General features: G+C 40.4%; 2 protein-coding genes across 6 annotated transcripts in view; both read right to left on the bottom strand.

Moving 5' to 3' along the window:
• The window catches only part of cers3b (ceramide synthase 3b), a 10587-nt gene extending 6598 nt beyond the window's left edge, over positions 1-3989 (bottom strand). Inside the window, exons 1-3 of one of the 4 annotated variants that reach the window (XM_079873674.1) lie at positions 3788-3989; positions 2800-2967; positions 2409-2526 (exon numbers count right to left, since the gene is read on the bottom strand). In XM_079873674.1, the coding sequence (XP_079729800.1) occupies positions 2409-2526; positions 2800-2963 (282 nt within the window). In that variant the 5' untranslated portion in view covers positions 2964-2967; positions 3788-3989. Of the gene's footprint in view, positions 1-2408; positions 2605-2799; positions 2968-3787 lie in introns of those variants that run through there. The other 3 variants (XM_079873673.1, XM_079873676.1, XM_079873675.1) reach the window with 3 other exon arrangements.
• A 12646-nt stretch (positions 3990-16635) lies between these two features.
• Positions 16636-21192, bottom strand: part of ano2a (anoctamin 2a) — a 43161-nt gene continuing 38604 nt past the window's right edge. For both annotated transcript variants that reach the window (XM_079873666.1, XM_079873667.1), the window contains one exon: positions 16636-18866. In XM_079873666.1, coding sequence (XP_079729792.1) covers positions 17748-18866 — 1119 coding nt within the window. In that variant the 3' untranslated portion in view covers positions 16636-17747. The remainder of the gene's footprint in view (positions 18867-21192) is intronic.

Genomic DNA, 21192 nt, shown 5'->3' with positions numbered 1-21192 from the left:
TGATGCTTTAACACTTTTGTTGAAGCCTGTTTTTATATATAATGCATTACAAAAGGAATTCTTAATCTAATCTAAAGATATTTGTTATGCCTTATAAAATACATATTGTAGTATGTTATGTTTTCATAAATAACTCAACTACAGTTATAATACATTATAGTATGTACCTACACATGGTCGCACCTTTAAAGAATCTATAAAACATAAAATTGAGTTTGAATCATGTTTTAAAACATACTGTTTATGTTCAAGGCTTTATTATAATGTATTGCCAATACTGTTATAATAATTAATGAAAACATTTAACATATCATAAGGTAAATCTTATTTTGATTAAAGATTATGAAAAATGATGTGCACAGATAAATCATTAATAATAAATACTGTAATATTCTATAAAAAATAAGTTTTGATTTCATGGTGACTTTAATTGTGATTCCCAATGTTTTATAATTATTGTTATGATTGTCATTTGAAGAAATAGAAGTCTGAAAATTAGATTTTTTCACATTACAGTAACAAAATTTGAATAATCTGTACTTTTTGCTTCACATGACACCTGTGCTTCCCTCTACATACTATTTATCTACTTGTGTGTTCTAACATGTAACTGTCATGAGTGGTCTCATCTGACAGTTTAGAAACTTAATAGTATTGTGGTGAACTAAATAGAGATATTTAAGTATTCTAATGTACAATTTAGGAACTATTGCTTAAACATGCATTGAGGAGAATATGTCATGTGCTTCTGCCCTATTGATCACCACCCATTTTCCTCAGTGTTGTAGAACTCAAGAAGACCGGTCTTGAGTCAATGTCTCGACCGCATTTGTACTCAGACTTGTCTTGGTCTCAGACTAAGAGGACTCGGGATTTTATTTCAAGACGGGTCAAGACCACAACTGCAGTCATATTACTAAATTGCCGGTGCATTATATGATTTATTTGTTAACATCATTACTGAGATTGGATGTAAATCTTCTTGTTTCAAATTGGATTTCTTTTGTTACCAATGTGCTGGGTCAGAAATCAAAGAGGGTGATGGTGAAAAATGTCACCAACATTAAATACAAAAGGCCACAAAATTCAAGATATGATTGCAAAAAAAAGTCTGCTTGTATGAGATCTTGATTTTTATATTATAACATATGATATTAAGTAATATCACAAGAGCAAAAGAGCTGTTTTCACAAATATGTGCACAATTGCAAATGTGATATTGAGTTTGAGATATGCAAACGTTGAATAACATTAATCTCAACATTATTTATGCAGTTGTAATTGTACCAACTCAGATGCAGCTTCAGTGCCAAAGATGAATTTAGTTGTTAGTGATTTCATTTGATTGGTAACAGCTATATAAAGTGTCTTATTATTCTAATCGAATTTATTGACTAAATATAAGACATTTAGTCATTTCCAGGCAGTAGATCCAGATCTTTTAGATGAATTTGAGGAGTGTTCCCTTTTATTGTCTGTATATTTAGACATCATAAATAACTTTGCCTCCTTTAAAGGCTTTGAGAATCTTATCTGTTACTACTGATAATTTTGAAGGCAAAAATGATTGTAACTTACGTTATCTAAACCTTTAGGTTAAATCCTACGTTTTCATATCAGTTCTAAAAACGACTTTTACCCTTAAAGAGTAGGAGGTTAAAGAATAACAACAACTTAAAAGCGTCGGATAAATAATTGATTTATGCATGTCATCCTTCAACTGCTGTTTGTTCTGATTATTGATACAATCTAAAAATGAAAAACTTCTGATTGCTTCAGATTATTTTAATTAATTCAACACAAAGTAAAAAAAAGGCCCTTAAAAGAATCTTAATTTTCTTTACAATTTTTTTTTTTTGGAGTGACATGATCTGGACCCTTTCCAGATTAAAGCTACACTGTGCAGGATTTTCTCCCATCTAGTGGTGAAATTGTTTATGACTACCAACTGAATATTACTTTCTAGCCCCTCCCATTCCGAGGGCGTTTTAACTCGTACGGTGGCCGTATTATTTCAAATCTGCCAGCAGTCGCGAGTAATCTCCCCCTCACATTCGTCACGGTGCCACTGAGTGTAAAAACGCGAAAGGCAAAGCTTGAATTTCCAGGTATGTCCCTCTTTGGCTAATGTATTTTCAAGATGGAGGCGCAACATGGCTGCCGCCATTCGAGCGACTCGCTCGTATGTATTCTAAATGGCAGATTCTACGCTTACGAGAATACTTGATTAGTTGGTAGAAGTAATTACACATTAATGGGCACATATCATTTTGAAAGAACAAAGTGTTTTTTGCTAAGAATCAACTTAAAAAATGACACAGCGTAGCTTTAAATACATTCAAAAAGCATTATATACACAGGCTTCAAGTAATCAGATCGCTGTTCAAGTGATGTGTTTGGGATGTTACCTGTATTGGATGTTTAGAGTGTGTTTTGTAGTATTCTTCCAGCACTGGATTGTGTGATGCTCTCTTGCGATTCTTGTCTCTAACCCCAAGAGCCTCAGCGAGTGGCACCGCGATCAGCCTATTGAATGAGGGGAAGGCAGTGAAGGCACAAAGAGTGATGCCTTCTCCTGCTGTTAACCAGAAACCGTTCACTGCACTTCAACAAATATAAGAACACATAATGTAAATGTTTTTTGCTCAACTGGCTTTACCAGCTTCAGTTTTGCTAATGAACAGCATGGATATATGAGTCCACCAGAGCCAAATGAGCAAAAACCAGCATGTATGTTAATGCTGATATCAGCTGGTCTTTTCAATATCATTTAGCTTGTGTGTGTGTGTGTGTGTGTACCTTTCATATAATGCCCTTAAACCTAGCAGCAGTATTGCTACAGGTAGAGTGACGTACAAGTGGGACACACGGGCGTAGACACACCCCTCACTGTCCTCTAGGTCCGCCCACCTCACCGGCCTCGGCAACCACAGCCGATCCCACCAAAACCACTCACTGAGCATCGCCCTGTAAAAAACACAAAAACATCATCTACATTTATTCATCCAGCAGAAAGGAAGAAAGAGCAATCTGGAAGTTGTAAAGCAACAGTCATTGAAATGATTTGAATGGAACTGAATAAATGTTTGGGTCCGTTTTTCCACACTATTATGCAGTAGCTACTGTAATATGATACCTCACTCCCTGAACACAAAAGAAAAAAATGAACAGACACCTGCAAAATTTACTGGAACATTCTGTGCATTTAAACGTGCTCACGTCACATGTGACGTGTTTAACAGTGTCAGAAATATTAGCGTGAAACTATATTAATTAAATATAGAATTGACATGCAAATACTCAAATGCAGAAAGAGTGTGTGGCTGTGTGAAAAAGACTTTTGAACAGACAGACAGTAGACATTAGTCTATTAAGTCTCGCTGCGAGTATCCAAATCTGGACTTACATAAAGTAATTCAGACTCAGTTTTAAGCCTAAGTGACTCAATCTGGAAAGCCGACAGCTAAATGGAACAATGGTATCTAGTATTAGTAATAGTATAAATACAGTAACTTGAGCTACACTGTTTTCGCTCCTGCTTGAATCAGAGACTTGCGCTTTTGTCTTCTGTGTTATACAAGATTCATTATTTTTTATCACACAAAAGACAAAAGCACAAGACTCTGATTCAAGCAGCATTTTGTTGGAGTGAAAGCAGTGTAGCTCAAATTACTGTATAGTAAGTATCTTATAGTAAGTATTGACTGTTTATGGTTACCATGACGAACAGATGCACATAACATCCCAAAGACTGAGAAACACATGCCAAACAGAACGAAATCCATACCTTCTTTTGCTCTCAGATTTGTCCTTTTCTAGATTTCACACACTTCTCTCTCCCCTTCTGTTGTAATTCTGTTCACACACACCTTTAAGCTGATCCTCCAGAGTCGTGCCCAGTCCGCTAGGTACTAACAGAACAAGTGAACTCTCTCACTCTCTCTCAGACTCACACACACACTTTCACCGCATACCTCAACCCCCCCCACAAAGAGCTCATTGAACCGCCTGAGAGTGTGTGTCTTGAAAGAGGGCCAGAGAACTGGATATGTGGGAGGGGCCACAATCACTTCAGGTAGATCGAGGCAAAGAAAGGCTGTTAGAGAGAGAGGACATGAACCTTGAAATATTGCATGCTCTAAACAGGTTAATGACTCACAAGGTGAATAAGAGAAATGTTAAATTTGTTCTGACATTTCTTACTTGCAGTGTGTTTTAGTTCTTCTTTACATTAAGGCACCTGGCAGATAAGCTTTTATTCAAAGCGACTTACATGGTTTTATTCAAGCTATACATGGTTTGTTTTTGGGTTTTTTAATCAGTGTGTGCATTACCTGAGAGTCGAAACTGTGACCTTGGTGTTGTTAAGGTCATGTAATACAAGCAGAATTACAGGAAAACTCTGCTATCGGTTCTCAATAACTTGTGAATGATTTGGTAAGAAAGCATCACTTACACTAGTCGACAGGAATGTTTACAGGATTCCTGCTACATCATAATTTTGAAACAAATAAAAATTATACTTATGGAATTTACAGGATTCCAACACAAAACAAAACATAGATCTTTTAGAACACAGTAGCAATGTGATTAGCAATGTGCCGAAATGCCCATGCAGGACATATGTCAAAAGGAATTTAAAGAAAATTGTTTAGGATTTTTAAACTCCTATAGCGCCTCCTGTAGGATTTCTTTTAACTGTACATACTACTAGGAGCGAGACAGTTACAAAGCAATACTTTTCAAAGTATGTGAAAAAATGCTTCTGATTGGTAGCACTTATACGACAAGTTGCCAGCTCAGGGTGCTGACCCACCAAAGACTGTCCGATTAGAGACCAAACGAAGATGCACTTTTCTGGGAATAACCCATTTATTGTCACCACTCAACAGACTGGCTTATATGGTTGTGTTTGTGTGGTTTTTCTATAAAATAAATTTTGCATTCACGCACAACACTTCGTCCGAAATGCGGTATGTAAAACAGTTAATACTGATGTAACTTCAGCGTCAATCTCCGAGTCCCGCTGCATTGTAATACTGTTTCTGTGAGGGCGGGGGAGGTCACATGCTCAAGGTTTCTGGACGCTGATTGGCTCAGGTAAGGTGCCGTGTGTGTGTGCCTCAAATACAGAGGGAGAAATTATAAAGAGAGGTTAGGTTTGACGGCAAACTATAGCCTTTTTTACAGCCGCCCCCAGATTTCCGTAAGGAAATATGTACACATTCAAAAGGCTTTTTATTCTACTGTCGGTTACAATTACTTTAATCAGGAATAGCAGGTAATTGTATAAGGCGTGCAACTGGCCGAGTGTATGTTTTTTCTCCCACCTGAACCTTGGCTGTCCTCACTCTTGTGTCAGCTCCAGGGAATACTTCTGACACCTTCCCCACAGGCCAGAGAGCTCTGGGTAGTTGAGGGTCGATAATCAACACCATAGTGCCAACCTGGATGTCTGGAGTGTCCTTTCGCCACTTTTGACGGTTCTGAAGACCCGGGAGGTAGAATTTGAGGTAATGTCTCCAGAATTGGTCCGCAAGGATCTGTCTGTGACGCCATCGCCGTCGGCTGATCAGCTCAGACTGGGGATATACTGTCAGGGGGAGTGAAGCGTCTGGCTGCCCCATTAGGAGACAATTTGGAGTAATGGGGTCAGGATCAGAAACATCAGATGATGTATATCCCAGTGGTTTGGAGTTCAAGATTCCTTCAATTTCCACCAACACAGTTTGAAGGACCTCAAAAGTCACTGATTGAGTTCCTAGAGTCACCATCAGTGCGTTTTTCAAGGAGCGAATTTCTCGCTCCCAACAACCTCCAAAGTGGGGTGAGCTAGGAGGGTTGAAATGGAATTCAATTTGTTGTTTAGCCAATTGTCTCTGCAGATCTGGAGCAAGAGCTGTAAAAGCTTCTTTTAGCTCCCTTTCACCTCCTCTGAAGTTTGTGCCTTGATCTGACAAGAGCTCATGGGGTTTCCCTCGTCTAGCCGTGAATCGTCTGAGAGCCATAAGGAAGGAGTCGGCTTCCAGACTATGGAGGATGTCGATGTATACTGCTCTGGTGGTGAGGCATTTGAATATTATTCCCCATTTTTTCTCACTACGTCGACCCACTTTAACGGTATAGGGGCCAAAGCAGTCCACACCAGTGGAGTAAAAGATGGGCTTGAAAAGACGTAGTCTTGCTGGGGGAGGTCCACCATTTTAGGTACCTCTGGTTTTTTCCTCCATTTTTGGCACTGTACACACTCTCGCTGCAGATGCTTGATGGCCTCTCTACCCCATAGAACCCAATATTTACGGCGGAGTTCAGCGAACACCCTCTCAGGACCTGGATGACAAAGTTTGGAGTCATAACTTTGGATGATAAGTTTCGCGATGGGGTGCTTTGGATCCAGAACTATAGGGTGCATGTTGTCAGGTTCAAGGTAGGGACTATGCCGTAAACGTCCGCCAACTCTGATTAATTTGGTTTCTCCATCAAGTTCTGGGGCCAGTGAGACTAGTCGACTGTTCCGTGAAAGTGGTTTACCTGTCCTTAGTTGTTCTAAGTCTGATGGAAAGCATTCTTGCTGTGCTTGCTGCAAAACACTAATCTCGGCACTTCTGTAGTCATTGGCTGTGGCCTCACCATTGTTGGCCTCTTGAAGAGCCGTGGACTCGATTAGCTCCTCAAAAGACTTAAACTGACTGAATGTGAAGCAGACTAGAGTACTGGACCCAGTCTTGCGAAGTTCATTATCATCTATATCAACTGGACTGGGGCAAACGGGCCACAGGTTGGCTGGATCTTTTAAGAAAGGCGGTCCTTGGCACCAGCGTCTTTCCGGGCCAATCTTGCGCAGACTCATTCCCCGAGTGATGTCATCGGCCGGATTGTTGGCGGAGGGTACATATCGCCAGCTGTGTTGTTCTGTAAGGTCCTGAATTTCTGCCACCCGAGTCCCAACAAATACTTTGAATCTGCAAGAGTCCGATTGTAACCATGTGAGGACCGTAGTGGAATCGGTCCACAAGATCGTTTGGCGTATGGGCAGGTTTAACTCATTGTTGAGTACTTTGGCAAGTTGAGCTCCTGTCAGTGCAGCGCACAGTTCCAGTCGGGGAACAGATTGTTGTTTCTTTGGTGCTACATGTGTTCTTGCTGTTAAGAAAGCTACCTCTGTTTGCCCATGTTGATCCTCTGTTCGAAGATATGCCACAGAGCCATAGGCACGTTCGGAGGCATCACAGAAAACATGTATATCTCTTAGGCTCGTTTTTGTGTCTTTGGTGGGGCTACTGTAACACCGAGGAAGAACGATATTCTGTAGGGCTGGTAGCTCCTCCTCCCATTCAGTCCAGGTTTGTAGCAGATCTGTGGGCAAGTGTGGATCATCCCAATCCCGTTTTTTGTCCCACAATCGTTGAACGAGGATCTTGGCGCGAGTGGTGTAAGGGATGAGGTAACCCAACGGGTCGTACTGGCTGGATAGGATTCTGTATATGTTACGCATGGTAGTCTCACTACTGTCTTTGGCACGGTATTTGTAGGAGATTGTGTCAGACTGATGGTTCCAGAGGAGCCCCAATGTCGACTCATGAGTGTCTGTTTGGCCTTGTGAAATCCAGAGTTCTGCACTGTCCGAAATTGCATTGTGAGGCAGGTGACTTATAGTTAAAGGGGCATTGTTGGACCACTGCCTCAGCTCGAAGCCTCCATCTGCCAGCAGGTTCCTTATTTTGTCAACGAAACACTTTGCTTCTTCTGCTGAAGTGAAACTTTATAGGCAGTTGTCTACATAAAAGGATTTCAGCACCGAATTGCAGACATCATCTCCAGGCAGGCTATGATCAAGGACGTGTTTCTGGAGTGCAAATACGGCACAGCAGGGGCTGCAGGTAGTGCCGAATGGGAGGACTTGCCATTCGTACACACTGGGTTGTTCCTGTATATTCAGATCTCTCCAGAGGAAACACAAGAGTGGTTTGTCTTCTGGAAGTAGTCGAATTTGGTGGAACATCCCCTTGATGTCGCTGCTGACTGCTACTGAATGTTCCCTAAATCTGAGTAGCACAGCAAGTAGCGATGGTCCCAACACTGGTCCTGGCAGCAGAAGCTCATTCAAGTTTTGTCCGTGATATTGGAACGAGCAGTTGAAAACTATCCTGTTTTTCCCATTGTGGTGCACCATGTGATGCGGGATGTACCAGGAGCTGGAAGGATCTGGCTCAGCATTCTGTGGCAATTTACTAACATAACCTGCTTGTTCCAGTTTTGAAATCTCAGCAGTATAAGCAGCTGCTTGCTCTGGATTCTTTGCCAGTCTCTTTTCGGTGGCCCTCAGCTGTGATAAGACTGCCTCTTTGGGTGCTCTGAGTTCAGGCATGTTCTTGACACGCAAGAGAGGGGTTGCATAACGCTCGATACCATCCACCTCAACCCTGATTGTCTTCCTTTCCAAGAGGTCCACCGCCTCCTGGTCCAGTCTGGATCTGATGCAAATCTTTTCATTGCGCCAGGGCAGTATGTCCATCTGCCATAATTTCTCCACTTGCTTATAGAGATCTGATTCTGGGAACGAAACCGAAGTGAAGAGACAGTGCTGTTCAGTCATCTCCTGCCGAAAGTGTTGGACTGGGCCCTGTAATGTCCAGCCAAGACGTGTCTTTATAGCCGCTGGTCCCCCTGGAGGGCCTAAGCCTTACTGGTTCTACGGGAGTGATCAGATGGGGATAATCAGAACCAATGAGCAGCACGGGATAGACTGCGTCAAAATCATATAGTGGAAGCCCTTTAAGGTGTTGATATCTCTTTCTCAGATTATTTACGGGATGTGAGTGCTCTGCTAAACTTAGCTGTTGAGCAGTAAAGGCACCTTTGATGCGATACCGTTTGGTGGGCTGAGCCATTGGGGAGATTGTAAATGAGACGGCTGCACCTCTGAGAACTTGAAACTCCTGCCTGACTGTTCGAAGGGGTAGGTCTTCAGGCTGACCTTTGAGGCCCAACTGCTGAGCTGCATTGTGGAGGAGGATAGTTCTCTCAGATCCATCATCCTGGATTGCGTATGCATCCATTCTCCTCTTTCCATTTCTGAGAATCACTTTGGTGATTTTAAGAAGAACTTTCCGGCTGGTGGGTGGTTTATGAATCAGGAGAATCTCATTCATAGTGTTGAGCAGACAGGTGTTGGTATCAGCAGTTTCATCGTGAACAGGCTTTGGATTCTCTGGCTTCAAAGCACTGATGTCATGCAGAGCCATAAAGTGTCGACTGTTGCACTGTTTGCATCGCATTTTTAGGTTACATTCTGCTGACTTATGAGTTCTACCACAGCGCCAACATCTGTTGTTGTCTTTGACCCAGCTTCATTTCTGGTCTTTAGTAAGCAGCTTGAAGTTGGTGCAGTTGTTGAGGGAGTGCTTACTGTTGTCACAGTAAGTGCAGTAGGGTCTCAGAGAAGTCTTAAGTGGTGAAGCATAGACTCAGAATTCTCCTTCTCTGTGTTCAGTAAGATTGTGGTGCTTTTAGCGGCTGACTTAGAGTCTCTGAAAGTCTCTCTTGTTCGTGGTAAGGGCCCTCTACGTTGATTACTTGCAAACCTTGTAGTGTCCTCTTGAACTTGGATTTCAAACTCCAGCCATTCTGCAAAATCCAGAAGTGTAGGGATGGGCACATGATGTGAATGTGCAAACCTCCGAAACCCTGATCTGAGGTCATGTGGAAGCTTCCCAAGCAGCCGAGACACATGTGACCCATACTGTAATTCGAAAGTTCCCTTCTTGCCTAATTGTTCCAGCATGCCAACCAGGGAACGGACCTTGAGAGCAAAAAGTCTAAAGGCCTTCTGGTCTCCACTAGCTATATTTGTGCCATCCATTAACTCTGCAATCCGTTGTTGATGTGGCTGACCATACTGCTGATCTAAAGCAGCCATCGTCCTTGTGTAAGGGTGTTGCGAATGGCAGTACGAGTCAGCAATTAGCAGAGCCTCCTCTAATTTCAGATGATCCATCAATATCTGGAATTTGAACCCTTCTGTCGCATTAGCTGGGAGGATATTTTCCAGAGCAATTTTCAGTCGTGAGAACTCTCTTGGGTTAGGATGTATAAAGTCAGGAATTGTGGGGGTTGGACCTCTATACATCAGTTCTCTTTCAGGGGGAGGTGATGGAGTAAGTGACCGGCATGGCATTTGTGGATGTCTTGCAGTGTCTTGAGAGACCCAATATGGAGAATTTGAGTGTTCTTGTCTGTGGGAGTAATGTGCCTCTAATCTCTGAACCCCTTGTGGCATATAGTGGTAAGAAGAGCTCTGTTCTCTATTGTAAGCAGATGCTGGAGTTGGGTGGTGTGGAGGATTTTGAAACTTGTCCTCGGTCTGATGCTCCTTTTGCGGTTTTATGCGCAGAGCTGGTACAGGTCTGAAGCTAGTTTCCTCAGAACGTGCCTGTGGGCAGACACGTGGTGCAGGCACAGGAGAGCTGGAGCCATACTGTCTCGTAGGGGTGTCAGGCGAAAGGGGCTGACTTCCAGGAAGTTGATGTTCCATCTGAATTTGTAGCTGCTTCATTTGCTGCTTGAGCTGAGAAAGCTCCTTTGCATATTGGTCCTTTTTGCTCTGAACGGTGTCCCTTTCCTGCTGTATCCTTTGTAGGACTTTGCGGAGATCCTTATTCTTTTCCCGTATGTCTGATGCAGATTCGCGCTCATCATCGGACCACTGTGATGGATTGTCATCTTCATAACCTGGTAGCACTGGAGTGAATCCAGTTGCGCCTTTCTCTGCCAGTCTGACTGGATGAGTGAGTGGTGACATGGGTTCTGGAACAGGCTTAGAGAGGGTGAAGCCAGTGAGATCGTACTCATCGTAACGTGCGGGAAGGACAGTCCTCCTCCTGATTCGCACAGTTGGCTCATCCTCTTCATATAGTGACATCTTCTATCTCTTTGGTAAGTCCAGAATCCGGCTCGAAGGACCATGAAAAAATGCTTCTGATTGGTAGCACTTACATGACAAGTTGCCAGCTCAGGGTGCTGACCCACCAAAGACTGTCCGATTAGAGACCAAACGAAGATGCACTTTTCTGGGAATAACCCATTTATTGTCACCACTCAACAGACTGGCTTGTATGGTTGTGTTTGTGTGGTTTTTCTATAAAATAAATTTTGCATTCACGCACAACACTTCGTCCGAAATGCGGTATGTACAACAGTTTATACTGATGTAACTTCAGCGTCAATCTCCGAGTCCCGCTGCATTGTAATACTGTCTCTGTGAGGGCGGGGGAGGTCACATGCTCAAGGTTTCTGGACGCTGATTGGCTCAGGTAAGGTGCCATGTGTGTGTGCCTCAAATACAGAGGGAGAAATTATAAAGAGAGGTTAGGTTTGACGGCAAACTATAGCCTTTTTTTACAGTATGCTAATCAAAAGATATTAAAGTGTGTAAAGAATTTCAATCACAATTTGGAAACAATACAAATATATTCCATTGGAAATAATTTGAATCAAACTGAATTTTTTTACAGGATCCTACTGGATAATTGTGCAATCTTTCTCAGAAAATGTCTTACTACTGCAGAGATAAAGGAAGTTTTATTTAAATTAATTTTAATATCCTTCAAATGCATTTTATTCTATTGATAATCATAATAGTTTTTGGTGTGTGTTATGTTGTAATCCTATCAGTATTCTTTAGAGTTAGTTCCAAAGTATGGTCCAATAGGAATCCTGTACACATTCCTTTAGGATTTTGACTACGGTTAGATTATGATTTCACTTTTTAAAATGTATTTAGTGTGTAATGTTGCTGTTTGAGTATAAACTACATCTGCAAAGTTACGACGCTCAAAGTTAAAAGCAAAGAGAGATATTTTCTTATAAAGAAATCACTTTTGCCCCAAGTTGTCTGAATTCTGGCGACTATTCTTTAAAACAATTTCAGACATATTAGGCATAACTTTAACTCCAACCCCACATATCGCTATTTTCGGCAAGCCCCCAGATGACCTCCATACCACAACCATTCAAAATAACGTAATTGCCTTCGCCTCTCTTATTGCTCGCAAGAGAATTTTGCTATTGTGGAAGTCTCCTCATCCACCATTAATCAAAGTCTGGCTACACGACATTCTAGGTCTTCTGAAACTGGAGAAGATCAAATTCTCACTTAGGGGGTCATCTGGCAAGTTCTACACTCAGTGGAGACCACTACTTAACTATTTAGATAAGCTGCCTGCTCGGGAAGTCTCTTTGTAGAGTTCCGCTGTATGGTTATATATGTACTTTTCCCTCTGATCCGGCCCGCCAGCGCCAGATAGCCCCCCCTCCCATGATCTGTTCACCCTAAGACACTCCAACATAACAGATAATAACAGATAACTTGCTTTGATGACTGAGGAGCAAGCAGCAATTGATTGATAATTACTTTGTACAGTTAATGATTAGCACTAGCACCTTACATTGGTATTTTCTTTTTTTTTTATGTTTAAGTGGAATATGGGTCTGGGGAGGACGGGAGGAAGGGAGGGGAGAGGGAGGCGGGGTGTTGTTCATTTAAAGGAGACATATCATGCTTTTAAATTGTTCCTTTTTACATATAAATCATACATTTGTGGTCTATATAAAGCGGAACTGCAAAGCTTGGGTCTGAATTCCTCATTATTATAGCTCCACGGGCCCCTTTTTTACCCCTTTTCTGAGGTGCTTCTGAGATCAACTTGTTTTGGTGCGGTCTCTTTAAATACAATTGAGACACTTCATACCCCGCCCCCTCTCCAGGTTGCAGAGGTTCAACTCCACCCCGTTCGGCCATTTTTGTAGTCTGATAGCAGAGATAGGATTATCTAGCGGGCACAGAAACTTTTCACACGTTATTAACAAAATGTCAACAACGGAAGACTTGTCCAGCCAGCCTTAGATGTTCGAGCCAGAGTTGGAGCCGGAGCGAAATGAAAATGAAGACGACGAACCTGCAGAACAACGTCTTCATGTGGATGTATCGCAATGGTGTGTTACTGTATTTATACATGAAACTTTGGTCTTTTACCACCGTGTCGATTTATTCTGATTAATATGTGCGAGGGAGAGAGAGCAAGACAGCGTCTAGTTTGGAGACGGTGATGTCTTGTTTACACTTTCGCCGGGCTCCGAGAGAGAGTGCGAGCGCGCGCGAGACCGGGTCTCTCTCTCTCTCTCTGCTCGTTCTTTCAGTTAAACATGCGCCACAAGCGCGGCAGTTCATCTACATTAGACGGTGTAATGAAGCGTGTGGGTTACTACATCCAACAACCGAACATTTTAACTTACCCTCTCGTAACGTCTGCATCCTTTAGCTTGGACTACAAAATTTCAGCGAGAAATAATAATGGCGGTTCGCTCGAAGTGTTGGGCCGGAAGTCAATGTCCTTATTTGGCAGTTCCGCTGCAAATACTGTGACGTGATAGTTCACAAAACGTCATAGATAACAGAAAAATCGGAACAGGTTGAAAAATATGACCAAAACAGAATATAAAGATATCAACGAAGCACCTGAAGAGAATAATTTCATCTTTTCTGTACTTCTAAACACTCCAAATATACAACAAAATGCATTTAAGGGCTAAAAAAGTGCATTTAGCATGATATGTCCCCTTTAAGTTCATAAAAAAGAAAAAAGACATTGTATTCCTGTATGCACTTTATGTCTGTCTCTTGCACTTGATAAATAAAAGTTATAAAAAATAAAATAAAATAAAATAAATCACTTTTTAAGGACTACAACAAACGTCTGGTAGGGACTACACGACATTCCTCCTGGGTTAGTGACATCACTAATCCCAATATTTACATAAACCCCACCCCCTGAACACGATTTATAGATTATCAAAACAGAATATGCTAATCAATGACTAGAAGATAACTACACATTAGCTACATAAATTCATCAACTAACCATTCAGAAATGTTGTCTACATGTTGTCACTTCTTCATGAGTCTCTCCATCTTTGTCTGACTCCAGTTTGAACATAAAAGGTTTTTGAAATTTTCAGTGCATGCATGTCTATGTAAGGTAAAAGGACACAAGCTCTTGAAGCCCCGCCCTCTTTGCCGGGAGCAGCAGCTCATTTGCATTTAAAGGAACAGACACAAAACGAGGCGTTTTTTCTCACCCTCAAAAAGTGTCAACTGTAACATGCTGTATAAAAATATCTCTGGGGTATTTTGAGCTAAAACTTCACATACACACACTCTGGGGACATCGGAGATTTATTTTATGTCTTGTGAAAAGGGCATTATACCACAATGCTTTTTAATATGTATCATAAGAATAAAACTGAACTTTTAAAATCAGAGCTTGTTTTACTCTTAGGACCATTTCTGTTGGATCCTTTAGGATTGGTTCCTTTTTAGACATTTCCTTAAGATTTTTAGAGGAAAAGTCCTGTATGTGGTAATGCAGTACAGACGAAATCTTTTCTCACTGTAATATTGCAAAGGTGTATGAATCACTGGCTCCACCTGTGTTAATCATCAGAGCGTGACTGACTGGATATCCTGGTCCTTTCTCACTGGTGTCCGGCCCTCACTACTGTCTCTTGGCGTAGGTTTGCTGTCTCCATCTAGTGGTGGTCAACAATACAGCATTTAGATGGTCAGTCAGTATACAAACCGTATACAACACAGGGGTCAAGGTGTTGTAAGCATGATCAAGTTAGATGGTAGATGCCGTAACTACAGCATTATGGGCTGTATATATTTCCAAAACGTTCCGCGTGTAATTTGCCATCGGTCCACTCAATTAGCAGCATAAAAAAATAATACTTGTATTCAATAGATTACAGCTATAGCCTCGAAAGCGCGAAAGAGCACTCACTCATCTCAGTTCGCGATCTCACAACGTTGCATTAAAATCAACAAAGTTGTCTACACGCACTGTATAATGCATATCTTACTTACATCGTGTTAATATTGTTAAACTATATGGCAGCTGAGAAGGCCATTCTTTGTGTTCTTTTTGAAGAATTTTCGGAGCCTGATGAAATAGGTAAATACGTGTTTAATAGCCTACTGCAAAATACAGTCGATGTTACAATCACTGCCCTTGCCGTCCAGAATAAAAGAGAACATCCCAATCGAGTGAAGGGATTTGTGGAAAAGGTTCCTAATTATTGTGATCCAACATTTTCCTCGCATTTCAGGATGAAAAGACAAACATTTCAGGTGAAGGATAATCCACTTCTTACCTCCGAGACTGTGTTATGGACGGTCTATCACCTTATTATTTTTATGGTGAGTATTATTAGGCTTATCATTATTGCTGATCACTGTTGATATGCAATATTGTTTACTATAAAACTCTTATGACAAACATGTCTTCTAAAATCTTCAATTGTTGCGTACACCGAGCAGCAGCGGACACAAATGTAAACGACTTCTTGAGCCCATTGTGCGAGCTGTCTCTTTAATACCGTGTGGTTTATTTTTGACACACCCACCAAAAAAACGTGTCTCAAACCTCAAACCCCGTTGCACACCGTTTCCAGGAAACATGTTGTTCGACCTGGAAACCGTAGCAAAACGTTGTACGCTGGTATGAGCTTGAACGTGCCCCAGAACAATTTGGCCCCAGAAAAACTCCAGCGTTTGGAGTGGTGAGTGGATTCTAACTTAAACACCTCTGATTGGCCATTGCGTTCAAGAGATCAACAAACATTTCTGTGATTGGCTACATTTCTCACCGCTGCAAAACACGCTGTAAATAAGTAGCCTACAAATGGAGTGTTTGCCAAATCTGTTTCGTCAATATTATATTATAATACTATCTATTAGTACTTATTATTTTTTTTACCCATATTAAACAAATTTTAACAAAAAAAAACATTTGATCAAACATTAATTGGAGGCTATAGCAACATAAATCGGCAACAAATATTTATTTTTCCATTTTTGTGTGTATTTTTTTTCCAGTGCCAGTTTTCTGGAGGCTCCAGTAATCTCTAGCTTCGAGATGGTACATAAAAAACTAACAAACAAAAAAACAAACTTCTTCCTTTCCACTTTTTATTATGAACAGTATTATTTTTCATTATAATATCAAAATATTTCAAAGTTTATCAATATTTCTAGAAATACTGTAACATGGACATGAATGTTCTATGTGAATGCTGGTTTGTAACTGTTCTTAGCTAATGGATCCCTGGTAGCACAACGCGCATATCATACACACCTGCCACTCAACACAGATTTTAATACACAGTGGCCAAGCCCACACTGCAGCTAAATACAGTTAGTGATATTACTCCAAGATAGTGTCTGTCACTCCAGTTGTTTTAATAGTGCACCCCAAAATTTTTGTTTGACATTCAAGCTGTTGAATGGCTTCAGCATACATTGGACTACTTTATGTTGCTTTTGGTACTTTTTAGATTTTATAAAGTATAAATAGGCTAACCATTCACTTTCATTATATCAATCAACAGAACTTCTTATTTTGTGTTCCAGGGATGAAATAAAATATAGGTTGGAGCGACATCAGGGTGAGTAAATGATGACATAATTTTCATTCTGGGAGAACTAATCTTTTAATCCTATTCTGTATACACAGAGTTTGGTTATTAGTGACAACTAATAATGTACTAAAAATTACCAGATGCTAATATTATTTTGTGGAAAATAGAAAACACCAAACAGGCTAAACTATTTGGTTACAGCTGTGAGACATCAACTATTGCTTGTTTTGTGTAGTAGGATTGACACCTGCATTCTATACACAAATGCAATGATAACTTAATTCATTCCCGAAAAAAATGCAGGTGACACTTTAAAAACTTGGCAGTGTGCACGTGGCCATTGTGCATTCATTTAATGATTTAAAAGTGATGATTGGGTCTAAATGCCTGAAAACCTCTTCACAGTGAATATAGCATGCTTTACATTAGCTTTAGCTGTACTAGCATAGTGCTTAAATGGGATTTATGTAAAACACTACAGTGCATTTGCAATGTACATTGTAATTGGCTTTGCAAGTCTTATGAATCCATTACAACATCACATTTTTTTATCATGTCATGAGCATGCTAACCGCCAAGCTACATGCTAACTTCATATGGATGAGACATTACAGATGTTGCCACCAAAGACAAAAAGACAATTCCACAAACAAGTTGGCTCATTTTGAAGCTGAAATATTATGTTAAGAAGTTCACATTTAGTTATTATTCTGGTTAAGTACATGTTAAAAACACCATGAAATGAAAGTTCCACTTGCTGAGTAACAAATCAGTATGGACTGCAAAGCCCTTTGGCCCATATTCCTAATCCTCTCTCTCTTCTCACCAGTTCTGGTTGAAGATTTGGATGAGATTTGAAGTGTGTGTGTGTATGTCTGTACAAGTGTTTATATGTGAAAGAGAGGATGGCAAGTCACAGTATAAGACAATGTTTAAGAGTCATCAAGCCATGTCAAATGGCTCTAGAAGAATAGCAGAATATCCAGAATGCACAAGCCGGATTGGCTGCACTAGGTCCACCAATAATGAGTTGATGATTCTGTGCAAAAGGAGTTCCATTTGTCAATAAACCAGAGTAGTACATCTTGTTAGCAACCAAGTGAACCTCCGCCAAGCCATTAACAATTGATCTACATCCAGAGCTACCGAAGATGCTCGTTCAGTCATCAATGAGAGTCAAAGATGAGTTGTTGATGGCATGGGTTGCCTGGCACTGATCGGATGCAAGGTGCTAAAGAGGTGGAGTGTTTCTCCACTTCGGCTTGTCGCACTCATACGGGAGAGTTACGTTTGAGATCACTGGCTGAAGGTGGGATCTGTTGACTGAGGTTTGTGAAGGTGGTGGAATGGCTAGGTCTGGTTGACGTCTCCCCTGGAGTCTCTGAGCCTCTATACTTCAGAGGAAGAGTCTGGCATCGGCCCTTAACTTTCGGGCCTGGATCATGAGGGGGAAGCCCTTTCATTGAGCTTCCTGTTAGCTCGGGTTTGGAGGGAGGCCGTGGTAGTCCTGTTGACTGGCTGCCCACGAGCTCTGGTTTCGAGGGAGGACGTGGCAAGAGTGTTGAAAGGCCGCTAGCAAGCTCAGGTCTGGATGGTGGGCGAGGAAGTGCTATCGAAGGGCTGGATGTGAGCTCTAAATCCAGTGAATCAGATACAGATGTTTGGCTTCCAGGGGGCTTGGTTGTAGACAGAGCTCTTGGGACGTTCCAGGAGAGTTCTATAGGAGATGGAGGAACTTTCTGGTCGAGGTGTGTGAATGTGGAGGAGTGGCTGGGTCTGGTTGCACGCCCTTCAGCTTCAGGACCTCCAGGCCTTGGAGGAAGTGTTCGGCAACGGCTCTTAGCCTTGCAACTTGGGTCTCGAGGTGGAGGTCCATTCGAGTCAAACTCCCAGTGCCGTGATAGTGAGCTGGTTTTGATTGATTGAACGGACTGGTTTGAAAATGCTGATGGTGTGGTGGGCGATTCATCATGACAGGCTATCTTAGACAGGGACTCTGAAGTTGAATTGAGACTTTCACAGGTTGAATGTTGAAGTTTATCATCAGGTAGATCACTGGTGGATGCTATGGGTTCCTCTTCTGATTTTTCCTCAAGCTCTTCCTCCTCTTCGTTGGTCACCCGAAGTTCTCTCAGCTCTTCATCTGACTGGCTTAGCATTACCCCACTGCAGACAGGCAGCTCCTCTTGTGATCCTTCCTCTAAAACCTTAATGACTACATCAATGTTAGTAGTCGTCAGTGGGTGTGACTGAGTGCATTGCTTGTCTGTCTCCTCGGAGAGCAGAAGATCCATCAGGAGTGTTTTTTCTCTCTTCAGCTGCTCCTTCAGAGAACGGGGCACGTCTGGGACCAACCATGCCACCAGCATACTGAGGAACATGGCCAAGTTCTACAATACAGCAACATACAGAATCAAACATCCAGTCCACTATTTTAGGAATATTGTGTTAAATACAATTTAAGCTCTAAGTAATTTTGATTTGTTTCTCAGTTTGCAAGAACATTAGACTTTGCAAGTCCAACAGACTTACAATGGAAGTCTTTTGGAAGCATTAATCATTAATCATGAAATCAAATTTGACAAGTCTTATTTTTATGGAATATTGCAGTGTTTATTACAAATGATTTATCGGTCTAGATGCGAGGATGGGACAACCTGTCACTCACATGAGATCACATTGCAACTCCCGTTTCATGCCGACTTCAATCTTGTCAGTGAAAAGTTTGACGACAAAGAGTTTTTCTTTTTGTCAAAATAATAAAGATCAAACAAAAAAGATTCACAATGACTAAATTTAATTAGAACATGGAGGTTTTCATGATATATTTTATGTTGATAATACTTATGTTTAACAAAGTAATTAATAAATGTTTATTCTTTTTTTAACATTTGGTCAAAGTTTGGTCTGTTACAGTTTGACACATTTTTGTTATTTTGCATATTATTATCAGAAAATTCTAGTCATTAACAAAAATCATATGCCATTTTAGTCAAATAAAAACTAGAAGATGGACTAATACTTTAATTTAATGGACATTTTTATCATAAGACAATAACAATGACTGAAAGAAAAACTGTAAAAGTTAACACTGCCTATATGGGGTATGTTGGGTTTTGAAAATAAATATGCAGAGTTCAGCTTAAGCATTATTTTTATTAATACTATTTGCTGGTATTTTCTGCATGTGCATATGGAATTCTAAAGTAATCAAGTCCATCTGTCAATCAGGGGTAAATAGGCCACTGCTGCTTTTGTTAGTTAGGTCACAGTTCTTCCCCTCCCTCCCGTCACCTCCACCTTTATTTATAACATTTCAGCTCTATTTTAATCTTCTACCAGTACTTCAAACGGGGGAAATTAGACAGCTTGAGCCCCCTCATTCTGAACAGAAAGCTAAATCTGTTTACTTTCATCATGCAAAGATTATATGGACATATGAACAAAAAGCTTTAGGGATATTACATCACGACTCTTCCTGCTATCGTTGTAAAAGATGTAAAAGATATTGGGATGACATGGCCATGACCGGTGTTGGGTAAGTTACTTTAAAAAAGTAATTATAGTTACTAGTTACTTCTCACAAAAAGTAACTGAGTTAGTAACTGAGTTACATCATTACAAAAGTAACTAATTACCAGGGAAAGTAACTAATTACCAGGGAAAGTAACTATTGCGTTACTTTAAAAAAAAATAGTTTTTAAATACGTGAAATAACTTGGATACCCCCAATATTACAAATTTTAAATGAATGAAATGGACACTAAATAGAACAAATTATTATTATAAAACATTGTAGACTAATCTACACTATTTTAATGTTGCTGTGGGACAATGTGAGAGACACCTATTAACTTAAATATTAAAATATTATCATTACTATAGTGGAACAACTAACTAAACACAATAGATGGTTTAGAACTTTTAATATTTATTGCACAGACCACAACTGGCCAACAAATAAGTCTAAAAATAAATGATGCTTCTTAAGAAATGTACCAAAAATAAATAAATAGTAATAAAAAATTATACATACACTCTTTGTAGTGCAAATTAAAATTATAAAACTAACACACCTTTACAACTGTATAGCCTACTTGAAGTATTTTCTTCCTCACAAAAGTAAACAGTTTAACAAAAAGTGCTCTCAATATAATACTGAACCATGTACCAACATAAATAATAATAATAAAATATAATATTTTGGGGTTTTATTTTTATAAGCTACAGAGAACGTCATCATCAGAGGTTATTTAAGCCAAATTCTAGTTGTGTTTGCCGCACGTGTTCACAACCGGTCACAAAGATGTTTTCTTTGAAATTTTGGAGTTTTATTTTATAACCATGTAAACTAATTAAAACGTCGCAGATTATACAAATTGGATACAGAGATTATCCTAATGCTAAAATGTGTAATTTATTTATAAACAAACTATATTATGCTCGGACACACTCTGTCTCTCTCACGCACTGTCGAGCGCTCTTCAGTGAGCTCAATTATAGTAACGCCGCATTTCATTGTCAGTAACGGTAATGGCGTTGTAACAGGGGAAACAGTAATTCGTTTGATTACTCGTTACTGCAAAAGAACGCCGTTAATAACGCAGTTTATTTATAACGCCGTTATTCCCATCACTGGCCATGACATTTGTTGAAAAATGTTGCACAGACTAAATTATTTATTTACACAGACAGGTACATAGAGCTTAAATTGTA

The sequence above is a fragment of the Squalius cephalus genome (assembly GCF_949319135.1).
Source record: "Squalius cephalus genome assembly, chromosome: 6".
Classification (NCBI taxonomy): Eukaryota; Metazoa; Chordata; class Actinopteri; order Cypriniformes; family Leuciscidae; genus Squalius; species Squalius cephalus.
The sequence above is the reverse complement of the archived record's forward strand: the minus strand, read 5'-3'. Positions and strand labels throughout refer to the sequence as shown.